Here is a 13,963-nt window from a genome sequence, read left to right as displayed (position 1 = left end):
TGCTACACCTAGTGTCTCAGCTACAGAGCCCCCTAACCCAAGTGACAAACCTGATCTCTTTGCCATTCCTAAAGTCTACCATGACAGACCCAATGACGGTTTCATGCTTTTCAGAATTTTCAAGACACTTTTATTAACAGTTGCTGGAATACACAGCTACAGCTGCAGCTTTCCAGTTCGCAGCTCACTCTCCGACAACAACAACGCCATGACAGGACCCAGTTTAAACGTTAAAACTGGCGAGGCGTGATTGTAGATGCCGCTCAGGTGCGTCCACTTCACCTGCAGTGGCACCGCAGGCCACGCCCCGCCACATCCTTATATTTATAAAACACTTTTGTACTCCTACTGACCCAAGACCACAAGTCACATCTTTGCTATTCATTCATACAGCACTACATTCTGTGTGCTTCAAGCACTTTATTTGCCTCACATCCATGGCCAGTTTAGAATCACCAGTTAACCTAGTATGCATGTCTTTGGTCTAAGGCAGCGCTCCCCAATCCCCGGGCAACAGATACCGGTACCGGTCCATGAGAGTTGAGGCTCGGGTGTGAAATTTATCGTTTTCAGTGTTTTTATCGGTTTTTAGTGTTATTTTTGTTTTTGTTTTTATGGTTAACTAGGTTTCCCTGGGATTTTTCCCATGTGTTATGAATAAATCTTTTTTTTTTTTGGTACTGGTAGTGGTTTTATTTTGTTGTATTTATCCGCGACACCTTAAAGGCTGGTCCGTTCAAATATTGTCGAACATAACCGGTCCGTGACGCAAAAAAAGGTTGGGGACCGCTGGTCTATGGTAGGAAGCCAGAGTACACTGAGGAAATCTACAAAGCCAGAGTGGCAACAAACCACACACTGCTGCCATAACATTTTGATTTTTGAATAATTTATATAGACATGTTACTCAAGAGAAGCAGAGTTAAGTGGGTTGGATTAGGAATTTGGATCATTACTGTGATTAATACTGTTTTAAACTCATGGCTTCTGCACACACTTTGGTAATATTTCTATTTAATAGTGATGTTTATATTTATTTGGTATAGAAGAAATACATGGCATTGCTTCTCTGTTGGGGCAGGATTCTCAGGGCTTTGTCTACTGAAGTTCATTCTTTAAAAATGCTCCAGAAGTGACCTAAGATTTGATATGCAGGGGGAAGGTTCTATAGCTCTGCTCATTTGTTGTGGTGTGTGTACACACTATTCTGATAGTGGTGTCTAAATGACTATGTTTTCTCTTCTAATCATTGTGTATTTTTCCTATAATTTTCATTGTATTAATGCATATTGTTTGAGTTATTTGTAAGACACTCAAAAACAAAAGCGCTCTCTTATTGAAATCTTCCATAGAAATGTATCTTTCCCCAGGCAAGCGTTTTGGGAGTTTTTCCTTGTTAGTATGATAGTGGTGTCTAAATAGTTTTGTTTGTGTTGCTATAAATTTTATAATTTTTCTTTAATTTTGTTATTTTCTGCTCCTATTGGTCATTGTTTTATTGGCATGTGATTTGCTAATAAATGTTAAAGGAATTCACAAACCTTCTATCAATGAGATCCTAAGTCACTCATTATTCAGAGTGTGACATATTAACTGACGGACTGACCCAGCCTCCCAACAACCCATTTGTCAAATCGAAAATACCTCTGGATCTGCCACTAGACACACAGATATATACAATCACACCACAAAGGTGTCATTATGAACAGTGTGGTGAGAGCAATGAGAAAAAGCATTGATTTCTACTCTGAGAAAGTGCACTCGTAACAATTACCACTCCATTACAATAGAGCTAACTGAGTGCAGAGAGCAACTTTAGAGCAGTCCTGACACATACAAGCGCACACACAAAAACACTGCTGGCTGCCTGCCATCACTACAGCCACTAACACACACAAATGTTGGAGGTGGGGCTGTGCAGAGTGAGTAAATGTATTTAGAGGTATTTCTACTGTCACAGTGTGCATATTAATTTTGCAGGCTGAATTATTAAAGCTGCAGAGCAAAGACATCCCTCACACAGCCTACAGCAAGACATGAAGGAAAAGAGTCCAGTGTTTTAAAAGGCGGTCATTATGATACAGACACTGAATTCACTAAATTATAAACACTTCATTATTTGAACAAGTAAAGGATATTCCATCAAATTCCATCACTCTGTACCTGACAGACTGAAGGCGTTAGGGTGCCAATCTTCTCCACCTTCCTGGATTTCAAACAGAATTCCCTCCTTTTCATTGACAAAGGGATTATGTCATCAACTAGAAAGCCAGAGAGGGACCGAGCACTTTAGGATCTTTTCTGAATACTTTTGCTGCCATCTTGTGACATTACCAGGTATTACGGACTAGAAGAACCTTAAAGTCATTATGTTGTTGTCAAAGAACTGATGAGAAAGACGTTTGACAAGCTTAATATATATGTTGGGGAATAGTTTGGATATAGAGAATGCTGGTGGCATGAATTTAAATGTTTGTAGCTTCATCTAGTGATGAAACTGAAATCATAATAGGGAGGGATTCTTCTATCAGATGGAAAGATGAATTAAAAACAGCAAAATTACAATATGTAAACTTGTAAAGAAATATTATAGACAGTTTTCAAATCTATAGATTGATCTGTAAAGATGTCAAGCAGCTTCTAGATGCTTAAAGGAAGCAGTAAGGTCAGTTTCCACTCTGGGTTTTTAGAATTAATAAGGCAACCTGCTCCAAGGTGAGTTTGAGGTCTGAGAAATCAACATAGAGAATTTTATTTTTATCAACTTTATTTAGTGCTTTTCTACTCTACCTGAACATTCAAAGCGCTCTATACAGGTTGCCTCATTCACTCATTCACACCTGTTCATAGAAGCCCTTTCATACTGATGAATGCATCAGAGAGAAACTTAGGGATAATGTCTTGCCCAAGGACATTTAGCATGCAGTCTGGAGCAGTCATGGATCAACCCCAAAACCTTCTGATTAGTAGATGACCTGCTCCACCTCCTCAGCCACAGCCACCCCTTTTAGGGGTAAAGAATCATTTTGAAAGTCATGTCCATAAAAGGTACAGTAAATAATTTTTTTTAGGTGATTTGATTAAAAAAATTATTGTTGTACTTCTAAATACACAATTCATGTGTTCCAACAAATTGATAAATTGTCATAAACTTATCATTTATCTATTAAAAATACATAGGAGCTGGTGTCATGTTGTGGAAGCTGCCGTCTTGCCCCACCATCTGGAATACACTGGCTGAGATGGGCATCGCCGCTCCGCCTTTTTACATTTTACATAACTGGCTAGAGACTGGCTGCACTTTATACATTAGTTTTAATTTAAAGATCACAAATAGCTCTTTCTCACTATATATGACCATTTAACATTTGTACATGTATATTTTGGTGATCTCTTTCTCAGTATGTTTTTCTTCTTATGTTAGCTTGGAAATAAGCTAAGATTAAACCAGTTAATGTTAGGCTCCAGTGTCCTAAAAAAAAAAAAAAAAGAAAAAAAAATCACACTTTTCCCCTGATAATAAATTTGATTGCATTCTCACATCGTATGGGAGTTCATTTATGACTAAGAGCCAGTTCAAAGAAAGTTTCACCTACATGGGCAAACAGCAGTGATTATCAACAGAAAAGTTCAGTATATAATAACAACTGACCTCAGTATTGCTGCTAGTGGACAGAAGTGAGCGTCACTGACTCATATCAGACTCCTTTAGAGTTTTACTAAATGTGGACACCAGCTAAGCTAAATGGCTGACTGACAACAAAGATGTATTCTGCTTGAACCATGTCACAGCATCCACTTATTAGTTAGTGAGAAGAACTTAACATATGATTAATGATATAAATCACAGTTTTTGTGTTTTTCTTTCCCCAATCTGATGCTGACCCTTAATGGACCTTAAATTAATGGCCTCGTGGTAGCAGTGCTCTAAGTCTAAAAACAAATGTTTTACTAGATTAATATCACAGTGACATTGTGACACTGTAGCTAGTTATAGATTTAGGCCATAGCTTTTATACTGAAGGTGGATTTAAGGCTGCTGATGATACCATTCATGAATCATCTGATTTAAAGGGAAAAAAACCCCAATGACAACAATGAAAGAGTATTTGTATCTTGAAATGGATCCAGCACAATTCGTTGCAGAACTGCTGAAAGAATCTTGTACAGTTACCCAGTCTTAGTTTTTAGTCTAAAGTTTCTGGATCCTGGAAAAAGTTGCCATAAGCTGCTGGGCCACAGCTGGAGAAGTGGAAATGTCAACATGATTTCCAAGAGCTGATGGATTACCAGAAGCAAAAAACTTTGGGGGATTTATGTAGCTAACCTGTTTTCATGGGCTCAGGAAAACATGGCTCCAACTCCACTCAGGCTTGGACACTGTGATTTTGCCAGCAGCTTGAAAATCAGAGATAAATTCTGATGGAATAGTTCAATGCTGGAAATTAAAAACCATCCAGCATGTCATATAACCCTGTGAGACATATTGAAGTGAAGGCCAAGAGGTATTTGGTTAGCTGCCACATTTGGGGCTTTCTGTAATGTGTCTGTTCACTCCTACAAACAATTCCCACTTTCTTGAAACAGCATTATCTACACTCTACTGTGAAATAGAAACAGTATTAAATTCTTATTTCTATCTGTGCAAGGCATATTAAAGTATTTCCATCACATGCAGCATATATACCTCATACTGTTGACAATTCATTGATAGAAGCAGTGAGACAGGAGGCCTGAACATCATCATGGTGATTAGCTGAATTGATGTCAGGTGTGCCACTGCAGCAGGCTGCAGGGCTGTTAGCTGGAAAGAGAAGGGATTTTTTTTTTCTTCTCTTCTCTTCTAGTCCACACAGCAGAAACAGATCTAAGCACCTGTGAAATGAGTAGCAGGTAATGTTTGTTTTGGCCTTTTCATTATAACTTCAAGCCAGAAAAAGTCAGGCACAGAGAGGCCACATAATACTTGAATCCTTCACTGGTGTTGGTTGTTTTGTTAAATCACAGTACTACTGATTTCAGAATATGTTCTGTGTTAGCGTTCATCCGTTCCCTGGCCCGTAAGAAGCCTTTGGAGCCAGCAGGTGAGCAGTCCAACTTCTGCCGATGCTTGACCAGCCTGGATCTGATTGGCCTGGGTGTTGGCAGCACGCTTGGAGCAGGGGTTTACGTGCTCTCAGGGGAGGTGGCGAGGGAAGTGGCTGGTCCTAGCATCGTCATCTCTTTCCTGGTTGCTGCAGTGGCTTCAGTCTTTGCAGGGTTGTGCTACGCTGAGCTTGGTGCTCGTGTGCCAAAGATGGGCTCGGCCTACCTTTACAGCTATGTGACTATAGGAGAAGTGTGGGCATTTGTGACTGGCTGGAATCTGCTGCTGTCCTATGTCATTGGTAAGTGGAATTCAGGGGGCACTATACATCTTTACCATGTATTTGACAAAATACATAAATGCAGTATGCCAAGTGATGTAGTTGTGCATCAAATCCAGTTTTTGCAGCAGTTTATGGTAGAAAGTGTGAAGAAAAAAAAGACCCAAATGTTAAAGCTGACCCGGCTCGAACTGATTATTTATTTTTATTTTATTCTATTTGTAGGGAATTTGATCATATTTAATATATAATATTTGATATTTACTTCTTTACACAAGAAGTCCCTTAGTCTTAAATGTTTTGTAAAAGCTGATTTTATTCAGTTTTATTTGTATAGTGTCAAATCACAACAAAAGTCACATTAAGGCACTTTATATTGGTAAAGACCCTACAATAACAATTAATGGAGTTATCTTCCATGCCTTGTTTTTTAAACTTCTCCTTAGAAACATCTAGTATAGCCAAAGCCTGGACTGGAGCATTTGATGACCTGATACACAATGTTATGGCTAAGCATCTAGGGGAACATACACCAATGGACTCACCTGGCTTGGCTGAATACCCAGACTTCTTTGCTGCTGCGCTGATTATGTTGCTTGCTGGTGACATTTGCAATTTTGACATGAAGTATTATTTGTATCATAGATGGAAAAACATTCTTAAAGGTAAAGTACATCTGTTTTTATCTTTCCCTCTGTTTTCAGGGGTGCTTGCATATGGTCTGAAGGAGTCTGCAATCGTGAATACTGTTTTTACAGCAGTAAATGTGTCTGTGTTGATTTTTATCATCACTTCTGGCTTTATAAAAGGAGATCTCAAAAACTGGCACATCAGTAAAAAGACAGTTCTAAATGCAACTTGGGAAATTATGTAAGTTTTATTTATGCTAATTGTCATTTTCATTCACATTCTAATAATTTATTTTTTTTCGTGTACTGCAAAAGTCAGTTTTAGGTTTCAGTTTATATTTGGAAATTTTTACTATGCTGGACACAGTACTGTGAAAAAGTATTTACCCCCTTCGTGGTTTCATGTTTGTCACACCAGCATGTTTCAGATCATCAAGCAAATTTTGATATTAGAGAAAGATAACAGTGACAATATGTACTACAATCAAGTTTTTACAATAACCGGTGATCTGTCTTGATCTGTGGAAGAATTTCAGCCAACTCTCCTTTGCAGAACTTAATTCAGCCTTCACACAGGGTTTCCAAGCATGAACTGCCTGATTTAATGTCATGCCAAAGGTTTAAAAGAGCCCACACATTTTGTACCTTCTATCTTGTTAGTCCACAGAATATTTTTTCAAAACTCTTGGAACTTTTGCAAGACTGTACTAATTACTACACACTTTTCTCATAGGCCTAGTTAGATGGTAGGCATTTTTCCGTTAAAATAAAATATTCTTTGTTCAATATTAAATTTGTTTGATAGTTTAGGCTTGCCAATTCTTCCTTGTTCCTCTAGTTCTCCAGTTTCCTCTATTATTTATTTATTTTTTGCATACTGGAGTTTAACATTGGCCCTGGTTCATTCCTTGCATGCCCTTTGTACACTTGGATGATTCATAGGTTGGTGTTAAGTGATCAACAAAACTCTGAAGATAGTCCGGTACGAGGAGTAGACAGAAATTATTGAAAAAGCAACCAGTGTCCAAAGAAAAACTTTGAAAGACCTTCAAGAAGACAGGAGAACTATTTCTTGAGAACACTTTAAACAAAAACAAGATGCCCAGTCTTACTTTGTGAGCAAAGTATAAAGAAATGAGGGGTAATGGAGATCCAAAGAGCTTAGAAAGAAGAGGTTGCTTGAATGGGGTAATGGAGACTTTTACACAGTACTGTATATTCATAGCTGCCTGCCACCACGTTAGAATGCTTATCCCATGGTGAGGAGACTTGATCTAAATAGACAGTCCGATTTATTTCATTCACAACTTTTTTTTTTTTTTTCCCCCCTCTTTGTGCTCTTTATAGTTTCATGGTATATTTAAGATTTCTCAAATTGCTCAGTCATATGTATAACTTTTATACAAGCAGAAAACCCATTTGTCTGATAGTATGTAAATCATTAATGTGGATATTTCCGTTGTGATATCATGTCATGAAGCTACTGTTGCTTTTGTGCAGGAAACTTGAGCCGAATGAAACTGTTGACTTTGGTGTTGGCGGCTTTTTCCCCTTTGGTTTTGATGGAACTTTGGCCGGGGCAGCAACCTGTTTCTATGCTTTCTTTGGATTTGACTGCATTGCTGCTACTGGTACTCTTGAGTAGGATTAACTTTGTTACCTTTCATCTGGCCACAAACATTTTGCCCTATGAGGTCGTTTATTATATTCCAGTCTGTAATGCACTTTGTGGACAAAAGTACTGGGTCACATCTCTTAATTATTCAGGTTAGTTTGTGAAATTTCTTCCATCCAGGATATTCCACATTCAAATGTAAGTGGCATTGCAAAGTACAACCACATTAACTTAGCTACAAAGTGGCAGAAAATTTCTGAGTAAATTTTGAGTATGCCTATTCTTCTACCTGGTGAATTTTCAGAAAACATCAGGATATATGTTGTTGAAGCAAAGGAAAGCAAACAGCCTTTAAGTTCTGAAATAAATGCTTTCCAAGAGAAAACTATAAGTCGTGTTGGGAAAATTCACTGTGAGCAGAAGCAACTTCCAGTCTACAGAATACTCAATTTGCATGTTTGTAGACTTAATAATAGTGATGTGGTTGCAGTGTAAAGACACCCTACTTTTTACCCTGTGAGCTGTTTTAAAATGGTTCCCTATGGGAGACAGACAGGGAGCAGGCTGTGCTTTGATGGCATTTGTGAGATGATCGTAAATCCTATCTCAATGAGAATAGCACTGGATGAAATAGAACTACGATAGAGAGATGGATATCAAAACATAGCTATCGTGCATGTGCGTGTGTGTACACATATGTATATTTAAAAAAATAAATAAATACAAATCCCTAGCAAAAGTTTAAGACCACTTGAAAGATAGCAAAAAATCGTATTTTGCATGGTTGGATCTTAACAAGCTTCCAAGTAGAGCTTCAACATGCAACAAGAATAATACATAATAAAATAAAATTATAATAAAAATCACTCCACACACTTTTCTATCTGGAAATCTCATGGACACATCTAGTTTTGGTGACTGCCAGGAAAATGTTACCTCCATTGTACTAACTCTTAAGTTTTGGATAAAGCTGTCTGTCTGTTTGTGGTTGGTCCAGCCCATTAGTTCCAGGGAAGGGAAGTCTTTGTGGGAACAGTTTGGAAAAGGCCCTTCTCTGTTGCGGCGCAGTTTTAGGAGACCAACTCTATATTAATGCCTGTAGGCCTAGAATAGGATGTCATAAATTTCCTGTAGGCGTAATGTGCAAGTGACTCAGTACTTTTGTCAGTATAGTGTTTGTGCTTTTGTTGCAAAATAATCTGTTGGTCTGTTTATTTGATTGTTTTGGTTCATCTGTGTGTAGATCATTTCATTATTAGATTGTTTGCTGAATCAGGAAGTGTACGTCTAATTAATCTGCTTTTCTAGGAGAGGAGGTGCAGAACCCACAGAAAGCCATACCTCTTGGGATTGTGGTATCCCTGCTTATTTGCTTCGTGGCTTTTTTTGGCGTGTCGGCTTCCCTGACACTTATGATGCCCTACTATCTGCTTGACACTCACAGTCCATTACCTGTGGCCTTTGAGTACATTGGCTGGGAGCCTGCAAAGTATGCTGTTGCTGTAGGATCCCTTTGTGCACTGTCAACAAGGTAATGATCTGTACACCTGTAAAACACTGAGTCAGTTCCAATTGCTAGATTCATTTACACAATTGTTAAAACTGCATGCTTAAATTTACTTTAGTACTACAGAAATCTTTTCTTTCTTTTTATTAAATTGTCATGCACAATTGCCTGATTTGCCCGAAGGAGAAAAAAAAAGGTTCTTTGCCCCTCACTGGCATCAGGGGGTGTTGTAATTTGACCATTTTTCTAAAAGTAGCAAGGACAATTTGTTATGATGTAGCCTGTAATGACTTCAAAGCAGTGGAATACTTGACCCCATTTGCTCAGGCTGACTAGTACTAATCATGATTAATATATTGCCTTGTGAGCTATACAGAGAAGTTGTCGAACGAGATGCATGTTAATTCATTCACATGCACAAATGCCACAACTACCTGCTAAGTCCATTTCAATGACTGGAGTTACCAGAGGAATAGCAGACTGCTTAAGGCTACAGCTCCATGAACATAATCAAATAAGCCATTATTTGGCTTATTAGTTGTTAAAAATGAAAATAATTCAACCTCAGTACAACATGATGATGGAAAATATCCAGAGTCCAGTACTGTTTTTTTTTTTTTTTTTTGTTGTTGTTGTTCTTTAAAAAAATATATATCTGGCCCTATCCATGTTTCTAATGCTAATAAGCTGGCCATTTTAACATGGGAGTGTATGGGCAATGCAGTGCTTTTGAAACGGCAGTTTTTGGCACCTTTCAGCTACTAAGTTGATATTAATTTTTTGTAACCATCTTATAGGCAACAAAGTAAAAAGAATAGTAGAAAGAAGCTCTCCCTATTGTCAGAAATCATAGTTCAGCTCTTGTTGAAAGTAGCTTTGCTTGTCTATCCTGTATGTGTTTGTGCTACCAAAGCCAAATAAACAGCATATAAAACTACATCTCATTCTTTGTTGTACTTATGCCTCATCTGTGAAGTCTGTGATGTGCAACTTGCTGTACCTGTAATTTCACGTTTAAAATGCAGTTGATACGTCATTCACAGTTTGCTGGGAGTGATGTTGCCAATGCCACGGGTGCTGTATGCCATGGCCAGAGACGGCCTGCTCTTCAAGCCACTCAGCTACATGAGTTCCAGGCAAAGTCCTGTCTTGGCTACATTGTCCTCAGGAGCTGTGGCTGGTAAGGCAGCTCTTTTTAACCCCTAGCAAATAGATTATTATTCAATTTCAAGTTTTTTGGTGTTCACGAAATCAAAAACAGGTGCAGCAGAGGGGCAACAATATATCAACACCCAAAACTGGAATTATTTTGTAGGTGGAGGCTACTGACATAAGCATTCAAATGGTTCCAACCAGTAAATCTAACATAGTGTCTTGATGCATGCTCAATTGTCCAGGTAAATAAATCTCCTACTGAAAACGCTACGTCCAGATGGACAGAATCAAACTTTTGGGACTAACATAGATTTTCTGTGACCTTCTCACTTTTTCTGAGTTTGTAAAGCTGCTTTACACCCTCTTCTGCTTTACTCATTTGAGGCTTTATCTTATTTAATGTTGTAGTTGTCATTGATGCCTCTAGTTCTGCGCACAGGGTCTTTCTGTTGCTCCTTGACAAAATGTCAAAGCAAATTAGTGTCTAAACATTTTTAATAAGTGTTAAATTGTAGACTTTTGTGTCATCTGTAGTTGGGTGTATGTTGATCTTTTTGCAGCTTTCATGGTCCTTTTATTTGACCTCAAGGCACTGGTGGACATGAGCTCTATTGGGACCATTTTTGCATACACTCTTGTTGCAGTATGCCTTCTTATATTAAGGTAAGTACTCAGCCTAACAAATTAACATACGCTACTGTTCACTAAAAAACAATATATTCTTGTAAAAAAAACAAAAACTAGCAAGTAGAATAAAGATTGCAAATCAACCTGTACATGCATAGTGCTTTTATCCCCAGGTTAACTGAAAAATCTAAATTGCCCATAGGTGTGAACGTGGGAGTGAATGTGAGTGCGAATCGTTGTCTGTCCCTGTGTGTTAGCCCTGCGACAGACTGGCGACCTGTCCAGGGTGTACCCCGCCTCACGCCCTATGACAGCTGGGATAGGCTCCAGCACCCCCCGCGACCCTGAAAAGGATAAGCGGAAGCGAATGGGTGGATGGATGGATGGATAGTGCTTTTATGCTCTGAGCACCCAAAGCCCATCCTGTCCAATATCTTTAGAATGGATCAACTACTGTTTTGACTTATGGTCTTGAGTTTAAGTAGTGAATAGATGATGTATCCTACATCACTGGAAGAACATTTATAGCATTTATACAATGCAAACTTTAAACTTAGTGCAAGATAGCATTGGGACAAAATGTTAAGTACATATATGCAAATGAATTTAAGTGAGCTCACAAACTTTAGGCAGAACTTCATGGTACTGAATAGAATAGAATAGAATAATCCTTTAATTGTCCCACAAGGGGAAATTTGGTTGTAACAGCAGCAAAAAGACACATATACAAACAAACAGGACACAGAACAGAAAGATACACAATTTTTCTTAAATATTTCTTAAAGAAGAAGAAGAAGAAAACAACCTCAATTCCAAATAAAGTTGGGATGCCATGTAAATAAAAAGAATAATGATTTGCAAATCTAATACACCTTTATTTTAATCACATTAAAACACAGATAACCTATAAAATGTATACACTGATATTTAATGGTTTATGGTATTTTATTCATCCCAATCATTTGATTATATATGCATGTTGTACAATCATTCTATCCTGGAGAGAGAGCCGTTGAAAGTAACTGATTAATATCCCCAGATTAACAAGATACTCATTATGAGTGTATGTACAGCTTTTTTTTTTTGAGCACGACACATACTTTTCAGCAAGATGTTGTATTTTTAATCAAGATGATGCTAAACTGCAGCTATTGCAACAACACAGATTCATAGTACTAGTGTGCTGAAATGCCCACCATGCAGTCAACTTTGACATTAAAAATACAAGAAGAATGTGACAATGTTCCTCTTCCAAAAGTCCAGCAACTGTTATCTATAATTCCCAGGTGTTTTCCCAAATGCTCTGTTTACAACTGTGTACCGTTGTAAACATTGTCCCGAATCTTGAGGTGTTGCTGCTATCAAATTCAAAATAAGCCTTTTTTTCATGAAAAGGTAAAATGTCTGTTTTAAACATTTGGCATGTGTATGTTCTACTGCAAATGACTTGGTCAAACAAGAGTTCCAGATTAGATGTAAGCCTGACTGTTTTATTTTGGGTTTTTTTGTTTTGTTTTTTGTTTTTTGTTTTGTTTTGTTTCAGGTACAAAGATGATGCCGGTTTTGTCCTCAGACTGGAGCCATTCTCAATAAGGGATGTGCTCAGGCCTCCATTTCGAGCTACCCACCGCACCTCTAAAAATGTCACCATTCTCACCATCATTATCTGTGAGTCATCCTTTGTTTCCCCCCCCCCCCCCCCCCCCCCCCACACACACACCACAAACCTCACACCCCACCTGATTTGCTGAGGCTCCTGACAGCTGCTTCACTTTGATACTTTGTATCTTGAGCAGATACTCACTGCTAACACTATTCATTAAAAATTCTTTTTGCTATTAAGAATACAGAAATGAAACAAAATTCTAGTATTAATGTTTTCTGACAGCTCCGACCTCTCCCCAGTGTTCCTGGTAATCGTTTTAACCGTGCTCCTGTCTGAGGCCTTGTACTCACTCAGCAGACGGGAACTATGGAGCGTGCTCCTCGTCTCTGTCCTCGTGCTGACATTGGTCCTTGCCGTTGTTATCATCTGGAGGCAGCCACAGAGCAGGACTAAAGCTTCTTTCATGGTAAAGCAGATGGTGTTGGGCGCTTGGTTCCAAATGTAGGATTTCATGCTTCTTGAAAATCTGCTTCTATTGATTTTCATTGAGTACAGCTTATTTGGGGGTCAGTTGCTGGGCCTCACTAAGGGTCTGTTGCAGGGCACAGAAAGTTTATAGCAAATAAATGTAAGGCATGTTTACTAAAGGGAGGGCAACCAGTGGGCAAATGCTGGCTGACATTTTTTTCTTCTTGTTAAACTCCAAAAAGAAGGAATAGTAAGGAGAGTACTGGTACTGTCTGTCCCTGCTTAAAAAAAAAAAAACCACTTGGCATTTTACTTAGGAAAAACAATGAAAAAGTGTAACTTCTAAAGTCAAAATAACATACATAAATCAGCCATGGGTTCATATCCTTCTGCAGGTTCCCTGTGTACCTGTAATTCCAGTTTTAAGTGTCTTCATTAATACCTACTTGATGGTTCAACTGGAAGGAGAAACCTGGGTCAGCTATGCTGTTTGGATGGCAATTGGTAAGAGCGTGCATTTTCAGCCATTTCAGGTAACTAGGATTGCTATCAAATGCTTTTATTCTTCCAGGTTTGCATCATTGTAGAGAGCGTATAGTTCTATTAAGGAATAAAGACAGTAAGTTGATGGCATGCTATCCCCTTTTCTCAGGTCTGATCGTATACTTTGGCTATGGAGTTCGTCATAGTGTCCAGAAACAAAGACTCCAAGAAGCTCACGATCAGCTTAGTAGCAATAACGTAAGCAGTAATGTTGTGGATTGTGCTGCTTGATGCTGTTCCACAGAATATTTAAGATGATCAAGAAATCACCTTAAAATCCTATTTCGGAATTTTACCCTGACTGACACAAAGCTAGTATGTGTCCTTTGATGCATATTGTTTAGCTAACAACTGCCTGACCTAAATATTACCATGGCAACAAATGTTGCCATTTTATCTGTTTTGGCTTGATCAGTCAATCTGTGTTATGCAATCTTGGCTATTGTT

General features: G+C 38.4%; 1 protein-coding gene across 1 annotated transcript; it reads left to right on the top strand.

Annotated features, from left to right (window-relative positions):
- Positions 1-4,461: 4,461 nt before the first annotated feature.
- On the top strand, positions 4,462-13,747 carry LOC134640449 (cationic amino acid transporter 2-like). Its single transcript, XM_065471902.1, has 10 exons — positions 4,462-4,505; positions 5,008-5,387; positions 5,813-5,968; positions 6,071-6,236; positions 7,496-7,626; positions 8,919-9,141; positions 10,161-10,297; positions 10,833-10,935; positions 12,443-12,567; positions 13,626-13,747. The coding sequence occupies exons 1-10, from the start codon at positions 4,462-4,464 to the stop codon at positions 13,745-13,747; spliced, it is 1,587 nt and encodes a 528-aa protein (XP_065327974.1).
- Positions 13,748-13,963: the final 216 nt, after the last annotated feature.

Source organism: Pelmatolapia mariae, linkage group LG13 (assembly GCF_036321145.2).
Source record: "Pelmatolapia mariae isolate MD_Pm_ZW linkage group LG13, Pm_UMD_F_2, whole genome shotgun sequence".
NCBI classification, from domain to species: domain Eukaryota; kingdom Metazoa; phylum Chordata; class Actinopteri; order Cichliformes; family Cichlidae; genus Pelmatolapia; species Pelmatolapia mariae.
The sequence above is the reverse complement of the archived record's forward strand: the minus strand, read 5'-3'. Positions and strand labels throughout refer to the sequence as shown.